The sequence below is a fragment of the Bacillus rossius genome, chromosome 6, assembly GCF_032445375.1.
Source record: "Bacillus rossius redtenbacheri isolate Brsri chromosome 6, Brsri_v3, whole genome shotgun sequence".
Lineage (NCBI taxonomy): Eukaryota > Metazoa > Arthropoda > Insecta > Phasmatodea > Bacillidae > Bacillus > Bacillus rossius.
In genome coordinates this window covers 64388161-64413177 of record NC_086334.1, presented here as the reverse complement: position 1 = coordinate 64413177, position 25017 = coordinate 64388161, and the positions used below count along the sequence as shown (strand labels likewise).

Below are 25017 nucleotides of genomic sequence, written 5' to 3'. Positions count from 1 at the left end.
TAAACAATATAATTAAACGGCTCCGATAAAAGAAAAAAATTGGTTTTCTGTAAAGTCTGTTTACGGACGATAGTTTAACGTGACATCGTCATAACAAAACATTGATGAAATGATTGCATACTTTTATTAATAAAATTGAACCATTTTTATTGAATTATCACTATTTTGTATGGATACAAAGAAGGAGTGAAATGAAATCTACAATTTAATTGATAAATTTACTTTTATTTGCACTCATTAATTCAAATATGTTTATTACTTTAACGAAGAGATTATTTTAACTATAACTTTTATACATGTTTGCTATTTAACTTCTTCCAATCTGTGTTATTCTGTTAAGGATAGGACGATGATAGGAAAAGTAGGAAACGAATGGGAGTGTTTCAAGTTTAATGTGCCTCGAAAAAGTTTAATCGATGGTTGTTCCAATCGAGTGGAAGAGAGATATATGCGGCGCAAGCGTACAATGAGCGTAACGGGACACAGCGTAACGGGACAATGTGCGTAACGGGACACTTTTTTCATGCGTGCAGCCGGCGTTCATCGATTTATTAGACGTTGTCACGTCAAAAATATACTTGGAAAAATACTATACCCGGCTTTGGATTTGATTTTCGTCAAGGAATTTTATTAAAGTACTGCCCATCTTGTTAAACAGTTAATTCCATTAAGTTTCCCTTTGGCTTTGTGAACTTTGGTTCGCGCCATACGCCACGGATGGCAGCACCGTGGTTACACATTTTTGTCATCGACTTCCGTTTCATTCACGGAATTACGCTTACCAAATGCGTACACGAGAGCTAAGATGTTAGGCATCAAATAAAGCGTAAACGTGCTTCCTACAGAAGCAGGGATTCACCGACCACAGTAGGTGAGTGAGTGAGTGAGTGAATAGAGCTTGGTGCGGCAACTCTGCGCGTCACAGGGGCATATCTGTCCGGGCGAGGCCTGCATGGTCTGTGTCTGGGGCGAGGATCGGCGCGCCAGACGCAGCCTCAGTGACTCGAAACAAGAGGACTTGGACAGAGTTCGAGAAGGAGGCGGGAAGAAACGGGATGAACGTTATTGGAGTTCATCTTCATCGACCACTGCAGTGAGTCAGCAGAGAAGGGGCGGGGAGAAAGTTCTCCGAGTTGCTGACGGCGGCGACAGCTTTATTTTCTCGAAAATTGTTTCTCCTTTTTATCCCCCCCTCGACTCCTTCTGTTGCTTGGGGAAGTTTGCAGAGTCCCGGAAGTTACACTTCTCCGTGAAGGCTCCTCGCCTCGATCTGACGGGAAGGAAAACTGCTCCGCGGCGCCAGTAGCACTGCTCTGTCCGGACGCCCGTGTCTCGCCGACAGCCCCTGGCTCCAGGGGTGAACATCCTTCACTGGTGTCTGGAGGCGCGGCGGCCGACTGCAGCGCGTCTCTTGCTGGTACTGCATGCGGTGCCAGATCTGCACCACTGAGCAAAATGTCTTTAGACCCGACTTTGTAATGTAAGGAATTTTTTTTTTTTTTAATAATCTGAAACACTATATTTTGTAAAGCTAAATTTTGAATGAGATTTTCGGGAATTTATTTTCCGTCTGATAATATTCATTATTTTTTCTGTGAAAACAGAATAATGCCATCTTGCTTTCAACTGTTTATTTTTTCAACACTTTTTTTGTATCAATAAAATTCATTTTTTTTTGCTCTTTTGAGGCTATCACATATATTGAATGCATTGTTATTTATTAATAGTGTCAGACTGCTACAAATGGTCTCTTCTCTAGGGGAATAATATTGGTGTTCAGCATTGAATTATTTTTTGTCACAGTGACTAAAACTGTGATAATACGTCAACCCCATTCCCTGCAGTGGTCGATGAAGATGAACTACAATAACGTTCATCCAATTTTTTTTTTTACTTTTTATATTTAGAACGTGAAGACTGCAACTAGAATATGTAATACATTTCAATATATATAAATTAGGTGACGTTGATCTTTATTAATTTTAATACAATAGTTTATGCTGTTCATTTACTTAATTGTTTTTACGAACTTAAATAAGGAATTTTAAGAACGTAATTTTCTGACAGTGTGAAAATTCTCATTTTGCCAAGTTGAAGGGCTTTCACTCAAAGCTAAGCAGATGCAAAATGTATTGAAAGTAGGCAGCTTGCATTATTACTTTTGTGCGAGAACAGACTGTGGCGACATTAAGTACTTTAAAGTAGGAACGTTTATTACACACACTCACACAGACACACAAGGCATACAGACGCTGCAGCACAATGCCGTCACGAGCACGCCCTTCAAGGTCAACAGTCCTCACGATATAGCAATTGTCGCATCATTTCTAAATTTACTTAACACACAGAACAAATCCATTCGGAGCTCAAAGTAAGATATGGGATTCAGTGTTGACGATTGCGTCAAACTATTTTACTTCATATCACGGTTACAGACGGGACACAAACAATTGCTGCTTAATATAATGAATTTAAAATAAACAGTCGTAATAGCTGTCATTTGTTTGCTAATGTAGCTGGTTTTTATTTAAACGTTTAACTCATGAATAAATAATAATCTAATAACGAGCAAATCCACGCGTTCTCGTGTTGCAAATACACTTATAATACGAAACTCGGACACGGAATTTAACGTAAAATAATTTTAAATAATGTCGAAGCATGATAATAAATCTACTAAAAATGTGATTTAAACTACATTTCTTGAAGTGCGCGTAGCTTCCGCACCAGCCGCTAAAATGCATTGCAGGAGCAGCTAAGTCGACTATCAAATCATTCGATTTACAGCGCGAAATGTTAAACTATACAACTAAACGGCTCCAATAAAAGCAAAAAAAAAAATTGAAAAAATACTAAACCCCGGCTTTGTACCTGATTGTCGACAAGGAATATTATTAAGGTACTACCTATCCTGTTAAAATTCACTGAACAGTTAATACTAGTAGTATTTTTTGGTATGTCCTGGGACTGGCGCTGGCGCGTGAAGCTGGGAACCGAAACGCCATCTTGGATTGTGACGTCACGGCGGGGATCTTGGATGACCTTAACCTTGAACTTTGACCTTAGCCAAAATTAGCCAAAAATCGCCAAAATTATCCAAAGTCACCAAAATTTCTAATTTTTTGGGGAAAAAAGTCACACAAATATCTTAAAAAATTCCACAATTCAAAAATTAGTATTTCGAAAAACCTCAAAATAATTTTAGTCTTAGAAAGAACACAATGTCCTAACAGAGGCTTAAGCATCCATGTCTAAAGCCTCTAATAAGCCTCTGACGTCATCAAGGATTATGACAGCCATCTTGGTTTATGACGTCACCGTTGAAATTTCCGTTACGGTCGCCATCTTGAAAATACGTAATTTTTATGTTAGAAATTCGGGAAAAATTTTAAAATTTATAAAATATTAAATAATCAAGTTAAATAATAAAAATTTAATAAAAATATTAAAAATTTAATAATACACTTAAACTATGGGGCTCGGAGTTCTTGGTTCAAACCTGTTCAGGTCTAAATTTAGAAAAATGAAGACCGATCCTACCTCCACGGAAGCCGCTGGCAGACTAAGCTCCCACCATTTAAGTCAAGGTATATATCGTCAGCGAGTATGACGTCATGTCCGCTATCATGGAAATCTTTATTTATTATCCGATTTTAATGAAAAAAGTTTTAAAATTTATAAAATAAATAAATTTTTAATAAAAAATCTTACAAAAAACCGTTGCATGTTTAGTTAAGACCGCCATATTGAAAATCCGTAATTCAAATGCTAGAAATTCCGAAAAAATTCCAAAAATTATTTAAAAAATTGCCTACTTCAAATGGTTACTTATTTAAACGATTTCGGTCCTCGGACTGATTTCAGGCGAGAGTAAACCAGTAATTTATTAATTTATAAAAAATATTCTCAATAAAAAGTAATAAAAACGTCGTACAGCACACCGGACATTTTGAATTATGTCACTACTGTATCGATTATCGTTACGGACACCATCTTGAAAATATTTATATATTATCCGATTTTAATGAAAAAAATTGAGAATTCATCAAAAAATTAACTTATAAGAATACTGATTGATTAGATCCATTCCCGTCCTTGGTTCGAAACTGGTAAGAGCAAAAAATTAAAATAAACGACAGATCCTACCTCCACGGAAGCCACCTCGACTGACTTCACACCACCAATACTAATGTATATATCGTCAGCTGGTATAACGTCATGTCCACCATCTTGTTTCCGTATGCTATAGTGTGCTGACGACATGTTAGTATAATTTTCTGTTCACCATACTATTGTCCTCGACTGTTGACATTAAACTTTGACCTTGACATCTAACTTTGACATTGAACTTGAAATTAGACCTTAAATTTGACCTTGAAATTTGACTGTGACATTGAAATTTGACCTTGACCTTGAAATTTGACCTTCACTTTGAAATTTGTCTTTGACCTTGACAACCATCATGGATCCGACTTTTGGTGTTCAATACATGCTACCAGCAGCTACCATCTGCTAGAGGACATTGCCACCATTTTGTTTTCTTCTGCTGGAGAACACCATCATGTGTGTGTACTCGTCTTACAGAGTGCATTACCATCATGCTAGTTTTATTCTAACCCGCTAGAGTGCAGTAATAAAATATTATTACTGAGGTGTCCGCCATCTAAATATTTGGGCGCCATCTTGAAATCGTGTAATTATTTAGCTAGAGATTCGGAAAAAATCCAAAATTCATCAAAAAATTCACTAACAAGTAATGATTGATTTGAAACTTGATTCTATCCCTGGACGATAAAAAATTAATGTAATATAACATAAAGTTAGCTTAATAGTGGCAGGTTAGAAAAATAAAACACCACAATTTCCTTTACAAACATAAATTTTATTACATAAATTCTACACTACAACAAAAAAACACATGTAAATTATTAACGACTTGAGCAATTATCGATTTAAACAGTCTTCTTAGAGTACGAAGTAAGTCCTTGACATATCTTTAAATGATTTCTCAGTTCATCAGGTCTACTCATTGGTACACCACATTTTTCACACAGAGACTAATTATCGATTTCATTCAAAGGACAGTGGTATATTTCATTTTGCTAGGCACTTGGAATATTTGCTAATGTTTTGTCACAGAAGATACAGCTTGATTCTGATGAATGTTCAACCGTCCTTTGCAAAACCACATGTGACGTTTTAATCTTCCATTGTGTATAAACTGGCTACAACTCCTGTTACATTGATATTTAATACATTCAGAGTTATTATTGGGTATTACATAATCTCGTAATTTCAAGTTATTGATTTTCTCACAGTATGTACAGTTGGATGATGGAACACCGTTGGATGCTCCTTCCTTCATCAATGTCACTGGCACTGTTAACAAACATTGTAACACTGCTGAAATGTTAACTTCAGAAGCCTTCGAGGTCTACTCTGCGGAAGATGTTGCACACGTTGAAATCTCCTGCTGTGCTGAGAGAGTAGGTGTAGCTGTAGACGACGTTGTCATCGGGCTCTGCACTGATGATGGTGGGCCTTCCATCCAGGTCGGTGTTAATATTGGTAATAATGCCATCGAATATTCAAGATTAGCTATATACTGGTATAATATGTTATGCAAGTATAACTATACGATCCGCACGACACCGCGGCCGGAGGTGAACTGAGGGTCCAGTCGTCAGAACCTCACTTATATATTCTCATTGGCTGGTTCAATACATGTGTCAAAACAATAACTATGATCATTATGCTTGCACTTAACTTTCTCGGAGCATTTTTTTTAATGACGGTGTAAGCTTTCGTGACGAGAAATTATTTTATTGCACTTGTTGCACTGAAATTGTATTCTTTGAGCATTATTAGAACAACCGCTTATTTCATGTCTGCGAGTATTTGAAGTTATAGTGAATGATACACCACAGTATTTGCACTGACGCAATAAACGCTCGTCATCCATTGAGGTCTGCAATGTTGCTGGCGGAACACCACATATCGTTCTCTCCTCTGCAGTCTATGGTACCGATGTCGTCAAGATCTCCGCGACTGTCGACACCGCTGTCATTGAGCTCTGCACTGAAGATGGTAGGCCTTCCACCCAGGTCGAAATTGGAACAGTAACCAAACTCGCGAAACTAATTGAAGAGAGCCGGTCCGTACTGTACCGCGGCCAGAGGTGGACTGAGGGTCCTGTCATCTGAACCTCACTTATATACGCGAGGCCTACTGGTATACTACGTGAGTCAAAGTATTGACTTTATTTATATTAATTATTTTTTATAAAAGGAAGCACACTCGGAAGCACAACCATCAAAAAGAAGTACATATGGAAGCACAATCATCAAAAAAAAAGTACATATGGAAGCACATTCAACAAAAAGGAAGCACCTCTAACGAAAAGGACGTACATTTTCACGAACATTCAACTCAGTAGGTTGCGTTCGTTAATTTTACGTTAGGATACAATGCCTTCATCAGTCATTGGCTACAACAGTGTTTTAGCTCCAACAATCAATGACGTCAAAAGTATTCGACTCGAAATAGTCTTAGGCCTAACGCTATTTGACTACAAGGCTACGTGGCTTCGAAGATACGTGGCTCCTACTGCTCCAACAGCATATGAGATATGATATAATATTACAAGGCTACTTGGTTATGTAGCTACAAGTCTACGAGGCTCCAAGACATCATGACTACGTGATAACGAGCCATGATGTTATAAGACTATGCGATTGCGAATCTAAAATTTTACGTGATCGCGAGGCTATAGGTCTACGAAGCTTCTAGAACATAAAGTTACGAGACTGCGAGGCTACAGGACTACGAAGCTTCCGGGACACGAGGCTATGTGGTTACGAGACTACTAGGCTTTAACTAACTACAATAGCACTATTCAGTGGTGAGAGTTAATTTATATCACGCAAAATAACCTGTTTAGAGTAGTGTCGATTCTTGTCAACAGATGTCACCACATGATGCTTACAGGTAAATATTATTTAGTTATTTTATGTGGAATACAGGATGCTCACTAACGATCGCAAAAGAAGTATGGCTTCGCTAAGCACCAAGGAGAAGGAAGTTCGTCTTGCTTGTTAGTGATTTTCAGCAGGGTATGTTGATTTTAATCAGCATGATTTAAATCGTGATTTTAATCATGATTTAAATCATTTGATTTTTTTAAATCAGTGAATAAAATTAATTTATAATATGATAATATGAACGTTAATATTTCCTATACTGTATTTTTTAAACCAAGTAATCATGCCTACTTACATAAAAATTGACTGCTGCAAATATAGAATAAAAATTGAAAAGTACTTAATTTCTTCTACAATGTATTTATAGTTATTTTGAAACACGATGGCATTATTACCAATATTAACACCGACCTGAATGGAAGGCCCACCATCATCAGTGCAGAGCCCGATGACAACGTCGTCAACAGATACACCTACTCTCTCAGCACAGCAGGAGATTTCAACGCGTGCATCTTCCGCAGAGTAGACCTCGAAGGCTTCTGAAGTTAACATTTCAGCAGTGTTACAATGTTTGTTAACAGTGCCAGTGACATTGATGAAGAAAGGAGCATCCAACGGTGTTCCATCATCCAACTGTACATACTGTGAGGAAATCAATAACTTGAAATTACGAGATTATGTAATACCCAATAATAACTCTGAATGTATTTAATATCAATGTAACAGGAGTTGTAGCCAGTTTATACACAATGGAAGATTAAAACGTCACATGTGGTTTTGCAAAGGACGGGTTGAACATTAATCAGAATCACGCTGTATCTTCTGTGACAAAACATTATCAAATATTCCAAGTGCAAAGCGGAATGAAATATACCACTGTCCTTTGAATGAAATCGATAATTCGTCTATTTGTGAAAAAGGTGGTGTACCAATGAGTAGACCTGATGAACTGAGAAATCATTTAAAGATATGTCAAGGACTTACTTCGTACTATAAGAAGACTGTTTAAATCGATAATTGCTCAAGTCGTTAATAATTTACATGTGTTTTTTTGTTGTAGTGTAGAATTTATGTAATAAAATTTATGTTTGTAAAGGAAATTGTGGTGTTTTATTTCTCTAACCTGCCACTATTAAGCTAACTTTAGGTTATATTACATTAATTTTTTATCGTCCAGGGATAGAATCAAGTTTCAAATCAATCATTACTTGTTAGTGAATTTTTTGATGAATTTTGGATTTTTTCCGAATCTCTAGCTAAAAAATTTCACGATTTCAAGATGGCGCCCAAATATTCAGATGGCGGACACCTCAGTAATAATATTTTATTACTGCACTCTAGCGGGTTAGAATAAAACTAGCATGATGGTAATGCACTCTGTAAGACGAGTACACACACATGATGGTGTTCTCCAGCAGACGAAAACAAGATGGTGGCAATGTCCTCTAGCAGATGGTAGCTACTGGCAGCATGTACTGAACACAAAAAGTCGGATCCATGATGGTTATCAAGGTCAAACTCAAATTTCAAAGTTAAATTTCGATATCAAAGTCAAATATCAAGTTCACATTTCAAGTTCAAGGTCAAATTTCAAGGTAAGGTCAAAGTTAAAGGTCAAGGTTTAATGTCAACAGTCGAGGACAAAGGTATGGTGAACAGTAAATTATACTATCATGTCGTCAGCACACTATAGCAGATGAAAACAAGATGGTGGATTCCAGCAGACTAAGGCAAGATGGTGGACATGATATCATACCAGCTGACAATATATACCTTAGTATTGGTGGTGTGTGGTCAGTCTGGGTGGCTTCTGTGGAGGTAGAATCTGTCCCTTTTTTTTTTGCTCTTACCAGTTTCGAACCAAGGACGGGAATGGATCTAATCAATCAGTATTCTAATAAATTAATTTTTGAATGGAATTTTGAACTTCTTTTCATTACAATCGGATAATAAATAAAGAATTTCAAGATGGCGTCCTAACGATAAACGATACAGTAGTGACATAATTCAAAATGTCCGGTGTGCTGTAAGACGTTTGTATTACTTTTTATTGAGAATTTTTTTTATAAATTAATAAATTACTGGTTTATTCTCGCCTGAAATCAGTCCGAGGACCGAAATCGTTTAAATAAGTAACCATTTGAAGTAGGCAATTTTTTAAAAATTTTTGGAATTTTTTCGGAATTTCTAGCATTTTAACTACGGATTTTCAATATGGCGGTCTTAACTAAACATGCAACGGTTTTTTGTAAGATTTTTTATTAAAAAATTATTGATTTTATAAATTTTAAAACTTTTTTCATTAAAATCGGATAATAAATAAAGATTTCCATGATAGCGGACATGACGTCATACTCGCTGACGATATATACCTTGACTTAAATGGTGGGAGCTTAGTCTGCCAGCGGCTTCCGTGGAGGTAGGATCGGTCTTCATTTTTCTAAATTTAGACCTGAACGGGTTTGAACCGAGGACTCCGAGCCCCATAGTGTAAGTGTATTATTAAATTTTTAATATTTTTATTAAATTTTTATTATTAAACTCGATTATTTAATTTTTTATAAATTTTAAAAATTTTCCCGAATGTATAACATAATAGTTACGTATCATCAAGATGGCGACCGTAAAGGAAATTTCAACGGTGACGTTATAAACCAACATGGCGTTCATAATCCTAGATGACGTCTCTGGCTTATCAGAGGCTTTAGACATGGATGCTTAAGTCTCTTTTAGGACATTTGTGTTCTTTCTAAGACCAAAAGTATTTTGAGTTTTTTCGAAATCCTAATTTTTGAATTGTGAAATTTTTTGAGAATTTTCGGTGGGATTTTTTTTAAAAAAAATTGAAATTTTGGCGGATTGTGGCTCATTTTTGCGATTTTTGGCCTAATTTTGGCTAATTGTGGCTAATTTTGAAGGTCAAGGTCAAGGTACAAGGTCATCCAAGGATCCCGCCGTGATGTCACAATCCAAGATGGCGGTTCTACTCCCGGCTCCATGCGCCAGCGCCAGTCCCAGGACATACCAAATTATACTACTAATACTACAAAGTTTTCTTTTGGTTTTGTGAACTTTGGTTTGCGCCATCCGCCACAGATGGCAGCACCGTGGTTACAGATTTTCCGTTCCATTGACGAAATTACTCCTACCAAATGCCGTACAGCGAGAGCAAAGAACCCAGGCAGCTGCACCTCAAGAAACGTGATGAAACAATGGGACAAGAATAGCGCCGCGTCAAAGGCGATGACCGCCCACAGAGTGAAGATGGACACAGCCTCTGTGTCTGTGCGCCAGAGAGATGGCCAGATAGCGAGGGCAGGGAACCAGGCGGACTACTCTAGATAAGTTCCAAAAGCTGGAGAGGTCACGAGCTCTAGATAAGTCTTCTCCCCCCTCCCCCCCCCCCCCTTTTCTCTTAGCCTTCTTGGGAGGTTCCGAGCCAATTTCGTCTCGGGAGAGCTTTCTTGGACAAGACACAAGTTCCAAGCTGCTGATAAACCATAATGGAGCTGGGGAAGAACCACAAAGAAAACAAAAACACGAGAAAACTGTTCCGAGAATTCGAAAATCTCGGAATAACTTATCACGACAGAAGGGGCAACTAACTGTTCAGGCGAGGCAGAAAGTCAAGTGTCGGACGACAGATTTTCAACTGCTGTTCTCAATTCATGTCGTTTATCTACGTTGCATCTGTTAAGCAATGTAAGCCCCCCCTTTTTTTTTTAATTCGAACTTCTTTCAAATGTCTTTGATCTATTGGCATGCGGGCTCAATACAACACTGCTTACACAAGTACGAATTTACTAGGAAACTAGTGCATGTTCGTGCCGGAACAGGTGTTAACCTGGGATAATTTACTGGCTCTTTAAGAGCTACAGAATCACTGTAACGACACAAAACTAATTTATATTTAGGCTGTTGTCCTTGTATTTTTCTATTTCAAACAAATACAACCTGTTTTAGTGCATGTCTTTATCATACTGGCTGTATGTTACTAACCTTAAGTCATAATTTATTACAATTAATGCCACAAACAAAAATCAGGGGTGGATATATAGGGTGGTGCATTTTATTAATACAGAATAAGTATACATACAACTTGATGTTAAAAATTTAATTTTATGTAAAAAAAAATTGTTGTCTAAAGTCGGTTTACGGACGATAGTTTAACGTGACGTCAAAACAAAACATTGATGAAATGATTGATCCAGAAGAAAAGGAAATATCATATTCGGCCTGAGACTGAGCCGTAATAGGTTTTTGCAACCAAACCATTTAGGCATTAAAAATATTATATTCTTTGAGGAAGAATTTTTTTTGAATTTTTCTATCTTTTGAATGATAAAATCTACCTCTGCATACTTTTATGAATAAAATTGAATCATTTTTATTGAATTATCACTATTTTGTATAGATACATAGGAGTGAAATGAAATGTACAATTTAATTAATAAATTTACTTTTATTTGCATTCATTAATTCAAATATATTTATTACTTTTGAAATTTTGCGTGCGCCGTATTTATTTTTACAAGTTCAAAATTGGAAGTTAGCGATGCTAACCGCACGGCCACGAGGCCATACTTGAAAAATAATAGTTTCAGATGGTATATAGATATTTATAAACATTTTTTTCACAGTAAGGGAATAATATTATTTCGTTTTTATAACATGATTTTATAACAAATACGCATCCCAAACACACCAAACTTATTTATAATGTGTTACAATATTTTTCAGAACATTGTGCAAAAGATCCCGGGTGTAATTTGAATTATTATGTGTAACTTTAAAACACCATTGTTGGTTCAAAACGTATTTGAATATTCAACATTACTTTTAAATAACCGTACCGATTGTGCTGAAAATCGGTGTACGATCGTTAAATTACATCATATTAATAATTCAAACGACGAAAATATGATTGAAAAGTCAAGTCGATGGTTGTTCCAATCGAGTGGAAGGGAGATGCCATGCATGCGTACAATGAGCAAACAGGACACATCCGTAGTGGGACATCCGTAGTGGGACAATGTGCGTTACGGGACACTTTTTCGTGCATGCAGCCGGCGTTCATCGATTTATTAGACGTTGTCACGTCAAAAATTATTAAGAAAAAAATATTATTTTCATCAATACAATATTTTCATACCACCACACTTTTTCCCCTCAGATTCACAAGAAAACCAAATTTTTCATTCAAATAAAGGATCTCACACTATCCACACTTGTGGATATAAAATATGAGTATACTTATAAAAAACATTCTTACATTTTTTTTAAATCTCAAAACAGAAAGTTTTCTCTTCTGTTTGAGAACAAGGAATTAAAAAATAAAAAATAAAACATTGGCTTGACTGAGGACGTGATGTCCTGGTGAATATGCGTAGCTAGATCCAAACACATGCACACTGACAACCATCTGTCGACGTATGCAAAGAGCGCAGTAAAAAGCTCGAGTGTTCGATAGGGCACCTACTGCAGAAGTGGGGAACTTCGCTGAATGGGCGACTTGAGTTACCCGCCCTCTGACGTCACGGTGTCACGTGACGCACGGGTAGAGGGGAGGAACTGTGGGAAACAAAGGAAGCAGTCGCTGCCTAATGTTGCAAATGTCCCAAGGAAGCAGTCAATATTTTTTTTTTCTTTTGACGTGACGTCTAATAAATAGAGACCGGAAAAATTCGCGGGTTCATTTCGCAATAGGCTAGACTCCAAACTCGTACACCTTTATGCTGAGTCAGCGATTGGACCACCGTTTATCTGAAGGACTCTAAGCCAATGAAAAACCTTCAACAAAAAACGTATCAAATCACAAGCATCCCATTTGACGCGTGTCACGAGTCAGTATCCAATGAGCAGGTGCAATTTGTCCCAGTACATAGAGTATCATGAAGTCTATCCTAGAAGTCATTGAAACCGCGAATTTTTCCGGTCTCTACTAATAAATCGATGAACGCCGGCTGCACGCACGAAAAAGTGTCCCGTTACGCACATTGTTTCGTTGCGCTGTCGGCGAGTGCAGTAATAATAGGTTATGTTACAATTGACTAAAAAATTATGGTGATTCATATAATTGATGATAGATATTTGATTACAGTTTATTTATATTAAAACTTGTTCCTAATTATATTTAAACTTTATAGCTAAACGCAAGTTTTTAAAATTAATTACAAGTCATCTACATGTGAACTGTTTCGTCGACTGTTTATAAAGTGAAGTGAAAAGTTAATGTGGTTTTCATTGCTTATTACAACAACAATTTCGGCAATAAAGGTTAATTATTTTTGCATTTTAAAAATCTGATTACTAGTATAATTTCAAGTATTTATTCTTTTATTATTAAAATTTAAATGATTCAATTTTATTCATAAAAATATGCAATCATTTCTTCAAGGTTTTGTTATGACGTTGTCACGTTAAACTATCGTCCGTAAACCGACTTTACAGACAACCAATTTTTTTTTATTTTCGTTCAAGCGTTTAAATAATGGTACAATTTTTGTTTCATCCCTCATTGCAAGAGTTAATGTTTTACTCCCTAAACAGCACTTCCCACTTTAAAAAAATATGGTTTTAAATATCAAAAATTTAAGTTTGCAAGGACGATCGCTCAAGTAAAATTCTCAGCGCACGAGCGTGTGTGCTCTAAACACTTCGTCATTGCAGATTACAGAAAAGTCAATAGCTACGTTAACTTCTTAAAGGAGAATTCCATTCCCAGTACTTTTACATTCACAACGCCTAGGAATCTAAATCACCACACGCAAAAAAAAAAAAAAAAACGTTACAGATCAAATGTAAGTAGGCCTAGAACAAAAAAAAATGTTCTCTTGGCCGAGAACTTTTTATTAAACCAAGAGCGTTTCATGGTTTTTTTAACGGAATATTAACATTTGTAACAATTAAAATTAAACATAAGTAAGATTAAAACCATGGTTTATACGGACAACAAAAAGGACCTGCCACATTCGCACAGTCGCGTCTGTGCCTTCTATCTAATTAGATATAACACAACTCGGTAATAAACAAAACCACTGTAACAAATAAGTTTGCAAGGTTTTAAAATATTATTTTTCTATATTCTATTATAATACAGAGCATACGCCCTATAAAAACACAGCTAAATCATCAAAATTGTACACATCGATACCTGGAGGGTAGCGGATTTTCCGTAAAACTAGAGATAAGTGGGAAATTGGTATTTCTGAGTCCAATGTTACAACGATTATAATTATTATATTATTTTTTGATTTTGTTCTCGTTTTTAATGTTTTTACCTCGCCATTTCCCTGGACTCTATTGTCCTTCACACTTCTAGTATTTCTGAGTGGTTGAACAAAACACTATACGTCGGGGGGCAAAAAAAATGGTTGTCTGTAAAGTCGGTTTACGGACGATAGTTTAACGTGACAAAGTCATAAAAAAACATTAATGAAATATTGCATACTTTTATGAATAAAATTTATTAATTTTTATTGAATTATCACTATTTTGTGTGGATACAAAGGAGTGAAATGAAATCTACAATTTAATTGATAAATTTACGTTTATTTGCACTTAATAATTCAAATATGTTTATTATTTTAACTAACAGATTATTTTAACTATAACTTTTATACAAAGAAGGAGTGAAATGAAATCTACAATTTAATTGATAAATATACTTTTATTTGCACTTATTAATTCAAATATGTTTATTACTTTAACGAAGAGATTATTTTAACTATAACGTTTATACATGTTTGCTATTTAACTTCTTCCAATCTGTGTTATTCTGTTAAGGATAGGACGATGATAGGAAAAGTAGGAAACGAATGGGAGTGTTTCAAGTTTAATGTGCCTCAAAAAAGTCAAATCGATGGTTGTTCAAATCGAGTGGAAGAGAGATAGATGCGGCGCAAGCGTACAATGAGCGTAATGGGACAAAGCGTAACGGGACAGTGTGCGTAACGGGACAATGAGTCATCCTTTTTCGGCGTGCAGCCCGCGTTCATCGGTTTATTATACGTTGTCACGTCAAAAAAGATATTTTGAAAGTCTCCTTGGGTGTTTTTTAATATCTGCACCGGATATCTCATGCCTAAGAATTTTTCTAAAAATACGTTTTTAAACATTTCCACTCGTCGAATCTATGTTTTGACGTGACAACGTCTAATAAATCGATGAACGCCGGCTGCACGCACGAAAAAGTTTTCCGTTACGCACATTGTCCCATTACGCTGTGTCCCGTTACGCTCATTGTACGCTTGCGCCGCATCTATCTCTCTTCCACTCGATTGGAACTACCATCGATTTGACTTTTTCGAGGCACATTAAACTTGAAACACTCCCATTCGTTTCCTACTTTTCCTATCATCGTCCTATCCTTAACAGAATAACACAGATTGGAAGAAGTTAAATAGCAAACATGAATAAAAGTTATAGTTAAAATAATCTCTTCGATAAAGTAATAAACATATTTGAATTAATGAGTGCAAATAAAAGTAAATTTATCAATTCAATTGTAGATTTCCTTTCACTCCTTCTTTGTATCCATATAAAATAATGATAATTCAGTAAAAATGATTCAATTTTATTCATAAAAGTATGCAATCATTTCATCAATGTTTTGCTATGGCGTTCCTGCTGGCATTCGCACACGAGTGCGTTTAGGTATTTCATGACGGACGACGATAAATAAGTAGAGACCTGAAAATTTCGCGGGTTCATTTCGTGTTATGCTAAAATTCAAATAATTTTACCTTAGTGCTGCTTCTGTCATTGGTTCACTGTTAATCTGGAGGACTGAGGACCAATTAGAGACCTCACTCATAGAAGTGTCGAATCACAGGCCACCCAGTCGAGACGACTCACAAGTCAGCAGCCAATGAACAGTTGGCATTTGCCCGAGTGTGTAGAGGATATTGGAGTCTATCCTGGAGGTCATTGAACCCACGAATTTTTCCGGTCTCTATAAATAAGGTGCTGCCATCTACTCTCGTGGCGAGGATTTTTGCAATATGACACACTGTCCAAGATAATGTGTCTCCTTTTGTTGACAGGCGCATCAGCGAACATTCAGACTTTAACACCTAAATGTTTTGGCGCAATAAACAAAACAAAAAAATGGCGTTGTCTGTAAAGTCGTTTTTCGTACGATAATTTTACGTGATAACGTCAAAAGAAAAATTTGATTAAAAATTGCATACTTTTTAATTTTCAATTATTATTTACAGTTTTTGCAAATTTAATTTAAATAATTTGTTTAAATATAATCACGAACAATTACTAAAAAACCGCTTTAACCTGTTTGATATTATAGAATATTTTCTCGCAGGGTGGTTGGCCGGTTCTTGCACGCTCGCCTCAGGCGGAACGTGAAATTTTTTCGTGCGTTCAGCCGGCGTTCATCAATATATTAGACGTTATCACGTCAAAAAAAATCCTTGTGGCACCAGACAAACCTCCCATGTAGGTATAATTAATTATATTGTTCATATTACAAAAAATTCAACTTTCAAAGTGTGAATTTTCCCTGAAGCTCTCGTTAAAAAATGATACTTTATCTCGAAAATAGTGTTCTACTATGTTAGTCGTTATAAACTTGCGTAACAATATGCTACAATTCTTACTGTAATCTGTTCAATTGCACGCAGTGTTCGCTAAGCTGAATCATTCGCGCGCTTCACGCACGTCGCGTTTTCAAAGCTGCGATTGGCTGAAGCTCGTTGCGTCGCATCTCGCTGTCGGGCGTCCGTCGGGGAAGCCTTCTTTTCACAGACGAGAGAGCCAAACGCCCGATCGTGCATCTTCGGGTTTTTTTTTGTTCATTGCAAATAAATATGGCGGTGTTGATAAAACGAAAGACCATAAACAAGGCAAATGTATTTATTTGTACGCCACCATATTTTTCGGTGGCCATGTGTCCGTTAATGTTTATTTTGGACAACTCATGATAACTAATGGTCAATTAAGTTAGGTTAGCTACATTATAAATACTGTAAAACATTGTGAACGGTTGATTTGGTTAGGATAGCTACATTAAAGATACTGTGAAATCATGTAAACGGTTTCCTAGTCCTGTATAGCTACATATTAAAAAGTTATTTGCTAAGCAACCACAAAATGATTTTACAGTATTTTTAATGTAGCTATACTTACGTAATATAACCAACCATCCACAATGTTTTAAAGTATTTATGATGTAGCTAACCTATCCTAATCGACCGCCAAATTTAATGCCATACCGGTTTATACAATGAGATAGGACGGCATATGACGTATGAGTAAGCTACATCCCAAATAAATACACCTGTTGTGGTACAGAAAAAAAAACCGAGCATAAACTTGGGGGAACTTCAGGTGGGGCTCTCTCGTCTGTGAAAAGAAGGCTTCCCGCGTCCGTCGTGGCGGGCTGCGAACAGGTGAACAGGGGAAGAGGGGAATGTTACCTCATTCCACTTCGTGGGGGTCTTATCAAGCTGCAAGCACACTGTTTACAAACACCTTAGATACCACGCAAAAAAAAAAAACTAAGTGGAACGACCTTTCAAGGGAGAGCATTCCTTTCGAGCACCATTAAGGCCGTGGCACACTCCTGAGTCGCGTCTGTCTGATCTGCCTGACAGAGTTGTCCGGACATGCCGTCTCATGCGTCACTTCAGCAGCGCGCTACAGTTGCTCGCTTGTCACTTGTTGCTGACCTGTCATTTGCAAGCACTTACAATTTTTTTTTCTTTTTTCTCCATATCCAGTAAGAAGCAATTTCGTGACTACGACGGAAGTCGCATAGAACGGAAATGTGTAACCACGGTGCTGCAGTCTACGGCGGATGGCGCGAACCAAAGTTCACAAAGCCAAAGGGAAACTTTTAGTGTATTAACTGTTTAACGAATTTTAACAAGACGGGCAGAATTATATAAAATTCCTTGTCGAAAATCGGGTCCAATGGCGGAGTTTAGTATTATTTAAAGTTTTTTTTTTTCTTTTTTATCGGAGGCGTTTCATTATATAGTTTAAAATTGCGCTCTGCAAATGGAATGATTCTATAGTCGACGTAGCTGCTCCGGCAGCGAATTCAGGCGGTGGGTGCGTAAACTACGTGTGATTAGCGTCAAAAAAATGTATTTGAAATCCAAATTGCGTACCTATGTATCTAACTCACTCGGCATTATTTGAAATAATTCTACGTTATATTTCGTGCCCGAGTTTCATATTATAATTTCATTTGCACCATGAGAACACACGAATTTGCTGGTTACCGAGGCTAGATGTTACACATCACTGGCGAGTACTGAGAGACTCGCTCACATTTTTTTCTTTTCAGTTTGGATACTTCGTTTTTCGTTTGGATATACTAAACTAAAGGGAAACAAATTAATATATAACATTATGGTTCCCAATAAAAAAATTGAAACCTTGAATTAAAACTTTTGTTAAGAAAATAATTATTTTCGCGTAATATTACAGTTTGTTTTGACTCATCGCGAACATCATTGGCGTATATTGTGATGACGTCAGATGCAGGTGGTGCTGTCTGACCTGTACGACCTCAGCTGTGGCCACACAGACCCGCTCCACGCGAAGAGTCATAGGTCACGTGGACCAATCAAATGCTGAACCCGCATCTATAGCCCGTCCCACTCTTAGATTGCAGTACACGGCTTATGGCGCGCGCTGTTGCCAAATCTCTAACACATTACGAATTTCAGGAGATGCGTGTCTTTGTAATTTAGATCGAACAAGAAGCATTTTAAGAAATCATATCGTAATTTATAATATTTTATACTATTACACATATAAATTTGTAATAATGCCACTTTTATGTAAATTTCAAATAAAAACTACCTATTGTAGACGAAATTTTCTTATAGTTTTCTTTTCTGTTCTAAAAATCCCATATATATATAATTATATATATATATATCACATTTTCATGGGCCCGATAAATGCCGTATTTTTGGACAAGTCATGTCCAAAATGATAAATAAAATACGGTAATGGAAATTCTCGGTCGAGTAAGTTATGGGAAAAATCCGAACAATTGGTTCGAAATGGGGAAGATTTTTTGAAAAACAGAAAAATCGCAACAACTCCCATAATATGAATAATATCGAATCCGTTTTAACGTATGATAACTCGGATTACCTAATGCCGAAAAATGTTTTCTAAATACATTTTTGATACGACCAGCCATAACTGCATGGGTTCGAAAAAAATTTTCACCGGCCAAAAAAACGTAACTGCCTTAGTAGACACCTTATCAAATCTGTTTAAATTGTTTGTAATAATATCATAATTATTTTCCAAAACTTTGTCTAAAACAATGTTTGGTAAGATGCTTGGTGAGAAGGATAGAAAAATAATTCAAAATGTTGTACCATGATCGCTATTAAATTCCTTCGTATTTATTTCATACATTTTAAATATTATGTTCAAGAATCGATTATAATATTTTTTGTTGACTAAGGAAGCCATGTATTTGAAATTGCTTGTAGGACAGAACCCCACTTATCTAAACACACGACCCTGTTTCCTCTTACGACGGCAGCGCGCGCTCTTGTACTGATAAGACACATCTTTAACAGCTATTTCCACGGAAACTGTAGAAGCAATTGAGATGGAGCTGCTTTTAAAAACTAATTTAATTCATTGTGAACATTTTTCTCGCTTTCGTCCCCCATATATCTTTAATAGAAAAAATTTTTTCCGCGGGTCAACTTTTTGATGTGTCAGTTTGTGAGAAAATGCATTTCAATATATTAAAAAAATTATTTAAGTGAAACCTGTACAGTTTTTGTCTTAACATTTGTTCGGTGGCGTCCTAAGGCATTAATTTACTAATAAAAAAATCTGAATTAAATACACATGTAGGTTTTCTTTTTTTGATGTGAAACATATCGGAATACTTCAAAACAGTTCGCAGCGAATAAGTTATGTTTTTTAATTTTTTCGGACACTTAAAATATTAAGTATTCAAAATAAGCATTGCCTGATGCGTATTTTGATTCTATACAATATGAAAAAAGCTTGGTCCAAAAATTAAAATTTTAAATTTCGTTTGATATTTGGCAACAACGCACGAAGAAACAAGGACAGTGCTAACGGCAATCGGCGTGTGTTAGAGAGAGAGAGAGAGAATGCGCCCATTTACTTCCATACTGCAATCTAAGAGTGGGATGCTCTATACACCAACAGCTCCGACACACTTCATACACGCGACTACGGCTCACACGCCATGTTCTTTTTATATATATATATATATATAAATTATATATTAAAAATTGCCCTTAAATGAAAGTAATGACGAATATATATATATATATATATATATATATTTATATATTTATATATTTTCGTCATTACTTTCATTTAAGGGCAATTTTTAAGATTTAAACTCGATACCTCCGTTGCCACAAACATTATCAAAATATATCTACTAAGTGCAATATCATGGGTTCAAAGAGTCACTCAAGTGATGATTACAAAGACTTGCGGGACTTTTTACATCCATTATATAACGCTTAGTGAAAAACTGTGGATAATATTTTCGGCAGGTAAACACATATAAGGAAGAAATCGAGATAGTTTTTTTTAAAATATCCCTTAAATTAAAATAACGACGGAAAAAATTAAGGGAATAAAACAACAAGGCGTGAGTGTATGACCGAGCCATATACATTTAGGCTAATTCCTTTTATTCGATGAATACAAAATAAGTAAATCTATCCTTATCCTATTGTTTCTCAGCATTGTGGCACCGATGGGTGATGGGAAGATCTGCGAAAGAGGACGCAGCCAGGGGAGCGCAGCCTCAGGCATCCTCAATTGCCGGAAGGGAACCAGAAATGGTGAGTGTGGGCTGAATCTGCGTGCAACAGCAGGTGTGACTGAAACCTTCCTAGGGGGTTCGACTGCCGAGCCCTGGCGACAGTTGGGTCCCAACAGCCTGTCTCACAGTGAAGGGACGAGGTCATGGTAATGGAGGTCACTCGGACGCACCTGGACCGTATCGGCTGTAAACCCCTGCAGCTGGAACAAGGGGCCGGGAGAATTACCAGAGATTTTCGAGGTGCTCCGTGTTCTGGGGGCTGGCGGTTGTTCTAGCAGTTGGTAGCGAGCTGTCCGCAACCCACCAGAGTCACTACATGTTGGTAGAAGGGCGATCTGACCCTTCTTTGTGCATGATTCCCTGCTGAGGTTTTCTACAGCAGCCCAGGATCAGAGTGGGTAGGTCTCGTACTTGGGGGTGTTGCTCCTATCGCTTGGAGCAAGCTTGGAGTAGAGTTACCTATCCCTGTGAAGAGCTGCGTGGCGAGCGACGACACAGCTCCGGTACAAGCCTGGACAGCTAGGAGAGGCTGGATAGGCCTACACCGGACCACGGGTTCCCTGGGTGACTGGGGACTCCCAGAAGGATGTGGTGGATCGGGGTAGGCTCCAGCAGTACTGAGCCTAAGGGTGTGAGGCACAGTCAACTGCCTTGTTATCTGAGTGAGCAGTGGGGTTCCTGGTGGTGTAGATGCTGGTATGGGTAGCCTCAGCCTCTCATCATAACTGATGCCCTAACCACTTTTCCGATTGTAATTGGAAGAAATATTATCTTCTTCTGGTGCGGGCTTCACCAACCCTATCTGATTTAGATTATGGAGGTTCGGTCCGGGATTTCGGTTGGGCACAGCGGGCCCGTGTAGGGTGTAAGGGCTAGTGAAATTGGTTGGTGTGTACTGGAGTAGGGGTGCCGAAGGCTCGCTCCCTCTCTTATAGGAATACCCCGGCGGGGGTGTCTTTCACGTAAGGTAGGATGTCTCTGCGTCTGTCGGTAATTCAGGTCCTTGTAATAAGATCTAGACTGTGCTACTCAGATTCCACCCTTAAGGGCGCACATGCTGGGACTCAGTACAGTTTCATACATGCAGGCTTAGATGGCCTGATAACTTGTTTCGTAGCAGTAGAAAAAAAAACGTTAAGTATTTCACCATCAACACAGTGAATTACTGACGTTTCTGAAACAGTTCAGCCACAAACTCCTTCGTACTTTCACGTTACCAACTGCAAGCACATCTCACCCCTTCGGGGACTTGTTCTCACTCAGTCCTTGGTTAGACCGAGGTTCCACTGAGCAGGTGTCGCACGAGCTTCCCGGGCCTTGCTCTTGGACTCGTCCGTCTAGCCTCGTTCCGCTTCGTCCATTGCCACTGGTCCACCATTTACAATACTATAGACAATACCCGTGCGAGTCAGCTGCTAGCCTAATATTAAATAGAAAAAAAGATCGCTTTCATATAGGTAACTATTTTGTAAGTGTATAATTTTACTTCACCGAAAATTTTAATTTCTAAGAAATAATAATCGTTGATTATAAAAAACGGTAGCATTCAAAGATTTCGCCGAAATAAGAAAACGAGCAAGTTAATTTATTTGTGTCCCAAGACAAAATATAATAATATATTTTACCTAGTTGAAAACTTTATGTAGTTTTGCTAATTCTTGGCGTAACACTGTTGTTTATTTTTGTTAAAAAACATTATTATTTGCAAATAATATCAAAACAAAATTATTAGTCTTACGAACTACAGGTAACTTTTTTTTTAACTCACCATAATTTTAAATATAACAAATACAAGTAGTGTTCTTTAAAAAAAAACTTTACTGTTATAATTTATAATTAATTTTTTTCACTGTTGCAGAATTGATCTCGGATCAAGTCTTCAAACTATCCAAGAGCATGGTTTTAAAAATAGTCAAATTCGATTTTAGGTCGTGTGATGGTCTCGAACGATGCCAATATTTTTTGTGTCGATTGTAGACCATAGCGAATACAATCTCAAATTAATGCAACTGCCCGCTATAATAACGCAGCATTGGCATAAACTTAAATAAGGCCCATATCTTTAAATAAAAAGGTAATTTTTGTGGCTTTCCGAAGGTAATTAATTTCTCTCCGAGTCCAATGTGTATAATATACTAATCATAAGAATTATTATAGATATATGAACGTAGCTCAACCAAATACACTTCAATACCTATAAAGATCACAAAACTAAATCGTAGGATTAAGCTTGTGTTAATACAATGTGAAACACAACTCGTAAGTTAATGTAAAATGTTACAAATCTGCAGGGAATGTATAGTTTCATTTCATTGCAAACTGACCTCGTGAGGGCAGACGATCACAGTTTGTAATGAAAGTAACATTTTACTTTTCTTATGGTTTTTCAAAATAAACCTTACGTTTAATGTGACTTCTGTAATTTTTGTAAAAATGCATTTTTTTCCACTTTTCAATGTTGAAAGTGTTGGCTAGGCCCGTGCCTGCCCGCTGGAGCCGCCACTGACTCCCCCCGTGGTTGTTCGCGCCAGTGCAGTGTGTTCCAGCTCCACCTGGGACGAGGCGAGGCACGGCGTGGCTATCTGTAGCACGCCAGTCAACAGTCATGGAGGGGGGCGAGGGGGGATGGCGACAGGCGAGCTGCCGAAACCTGTTTGTCGAGGCGGGGCCGATGCGCCGACAAAGCAGCCCGCCCTGCGACCATACCTCACCTGTTGTGTCGCGCCAGCCACGGCAGGAGGGGGGCCGATGTTATCGGAGCGGACAGTAGGCGACCGAATCGTCGCATTCACGAAACGGCAGTTCTCTTCCTCCCCTCCTCCCACTATACCCCCCTTCCCCCCATAGACGGTGGCCGCGGCGGGCGAGCCCACATGAATGACAATTAGCTGGACCCACGCAACAAAACAACACTGCGGGACAAAGGCACGCAAGTTCGCTGCAGCGGTTACCATGCGCGATGCCGTGCACGTGAGAACAAGGCGAACACACGGGAAACACACGCCACTGAACAGGGTGATCCTGCCACAGGTAACAAGCTCGGAGGATGACCACCAATGGGCACAACACAGACTACGGACTCACCTCCTCTGCGAATTCAAAATCCCCTTCGAATTTCCTCTTCCGCTTGGCGTCGGCCGCGGCGCACAGCAGGCCCGACACCACCACAACAAGCCACAACAGTCTCATGGCCGCCGCGCGAGAACTGCTACTGACGGGAGGCCGCGTCGCGCAGTGCCGTGTGCGCCGCCTCGGTCGGACCTCGGCCAGCAGCGGCCGGTTCCCCCTCCCCCCGCGCGGCGGGCGTGGTGCGCGCGGCGCGCGGCAGGTGGCAGCACCGGCCGAGCCGCGCCGCGCGGGGAAATCAATGCCCGCCCGCCCGCGGCGACTGCGCATGCGCCCGGCCAGCCACCCGCGGCAACGATCCGTCCGAGCCGCGGACTGAGTGGCCGCCGAGAAAACTGCGCGCTTGAGACATGCAAAAGTTTTCAACATGGAAACCACTTAAATTCCTTAAACAAAATAACATAAATAAAAAAATAATATTTTCTAACATTCTTGGTTCTGAAATTATTGAATGGTGTATTAACGTATTGATTATAATGACAAAATATTATACCTTGAAATGATTTTTGCCAGTGTTAAATATTTTTGGTAGTAATGAAATCAGCATAGCTGCAAAACATAATTTTGTAGTGAGCTTTGCTTTTGGGCTTGTGTATTTTTTTAAATTATTATTTTGCAAAAGGAACAGAGGTTATTAATTTCAGCACTCAAATTTTACGACCATGCAGTTTTGAATTTTTGAAACAAAATATAAAGAATTTTAACATATTGTTTTGGTTAATCGGTGTTAGAAAATGATGAATGCGTGTACTTATGTACGCTCGTTAAAAATATGTACTTACCTGATGTACTTGTATTTTGCATGCAAATAATCAATAGAAAAAATAGTAAAAGAATTGGATTGATATTGTAAATACGTTTGGTAAATTATTAATTTTATTAATTTTTATTTTTTAATAAATACTCAGTATTAAATATTGATATAATCAAATGAATAAAATTATTTATTTAATTTAGTAAAATAATTGAGATCCAATATAATTATTATTGAAAATAAATATGAATAATGTTTAATATAATTTATTAATTTTAATTATTAAGTAGTAACGTAATAATTTATAATGCAAACAAATCATACACACAGGAACAAAACCTCAC

General features: G+C 37.7%; 1 protein-coding gene across 2 annotated transcripts in view; it reads right to left on the bottom strand.

Annotated features, from left to right (window-relative positions):
• The window catches only part of LOC134533265 (proteoglycan Cow), a 348711-nt gene extending 324575 nt beyond the window's left edge, over nt 1-24136 (bottom strand). For both annotated transcript variants that reach the window (XM_063370705.1, XM_063370704.1), the window contains exon 1: nt 23878-24136. In XM_063370705.1, the coding sequence (XP_063226775.1) occupies nt 23878-23982 (105 nt within the window). In that variant the 5' untranslated portion in view covers nt 23983-24136. The remainder of the gene's footprint in view (nt 1-23877) is intronic.
• Nucleotides 24137-25017: the final 881 nt, after the last annotated feature.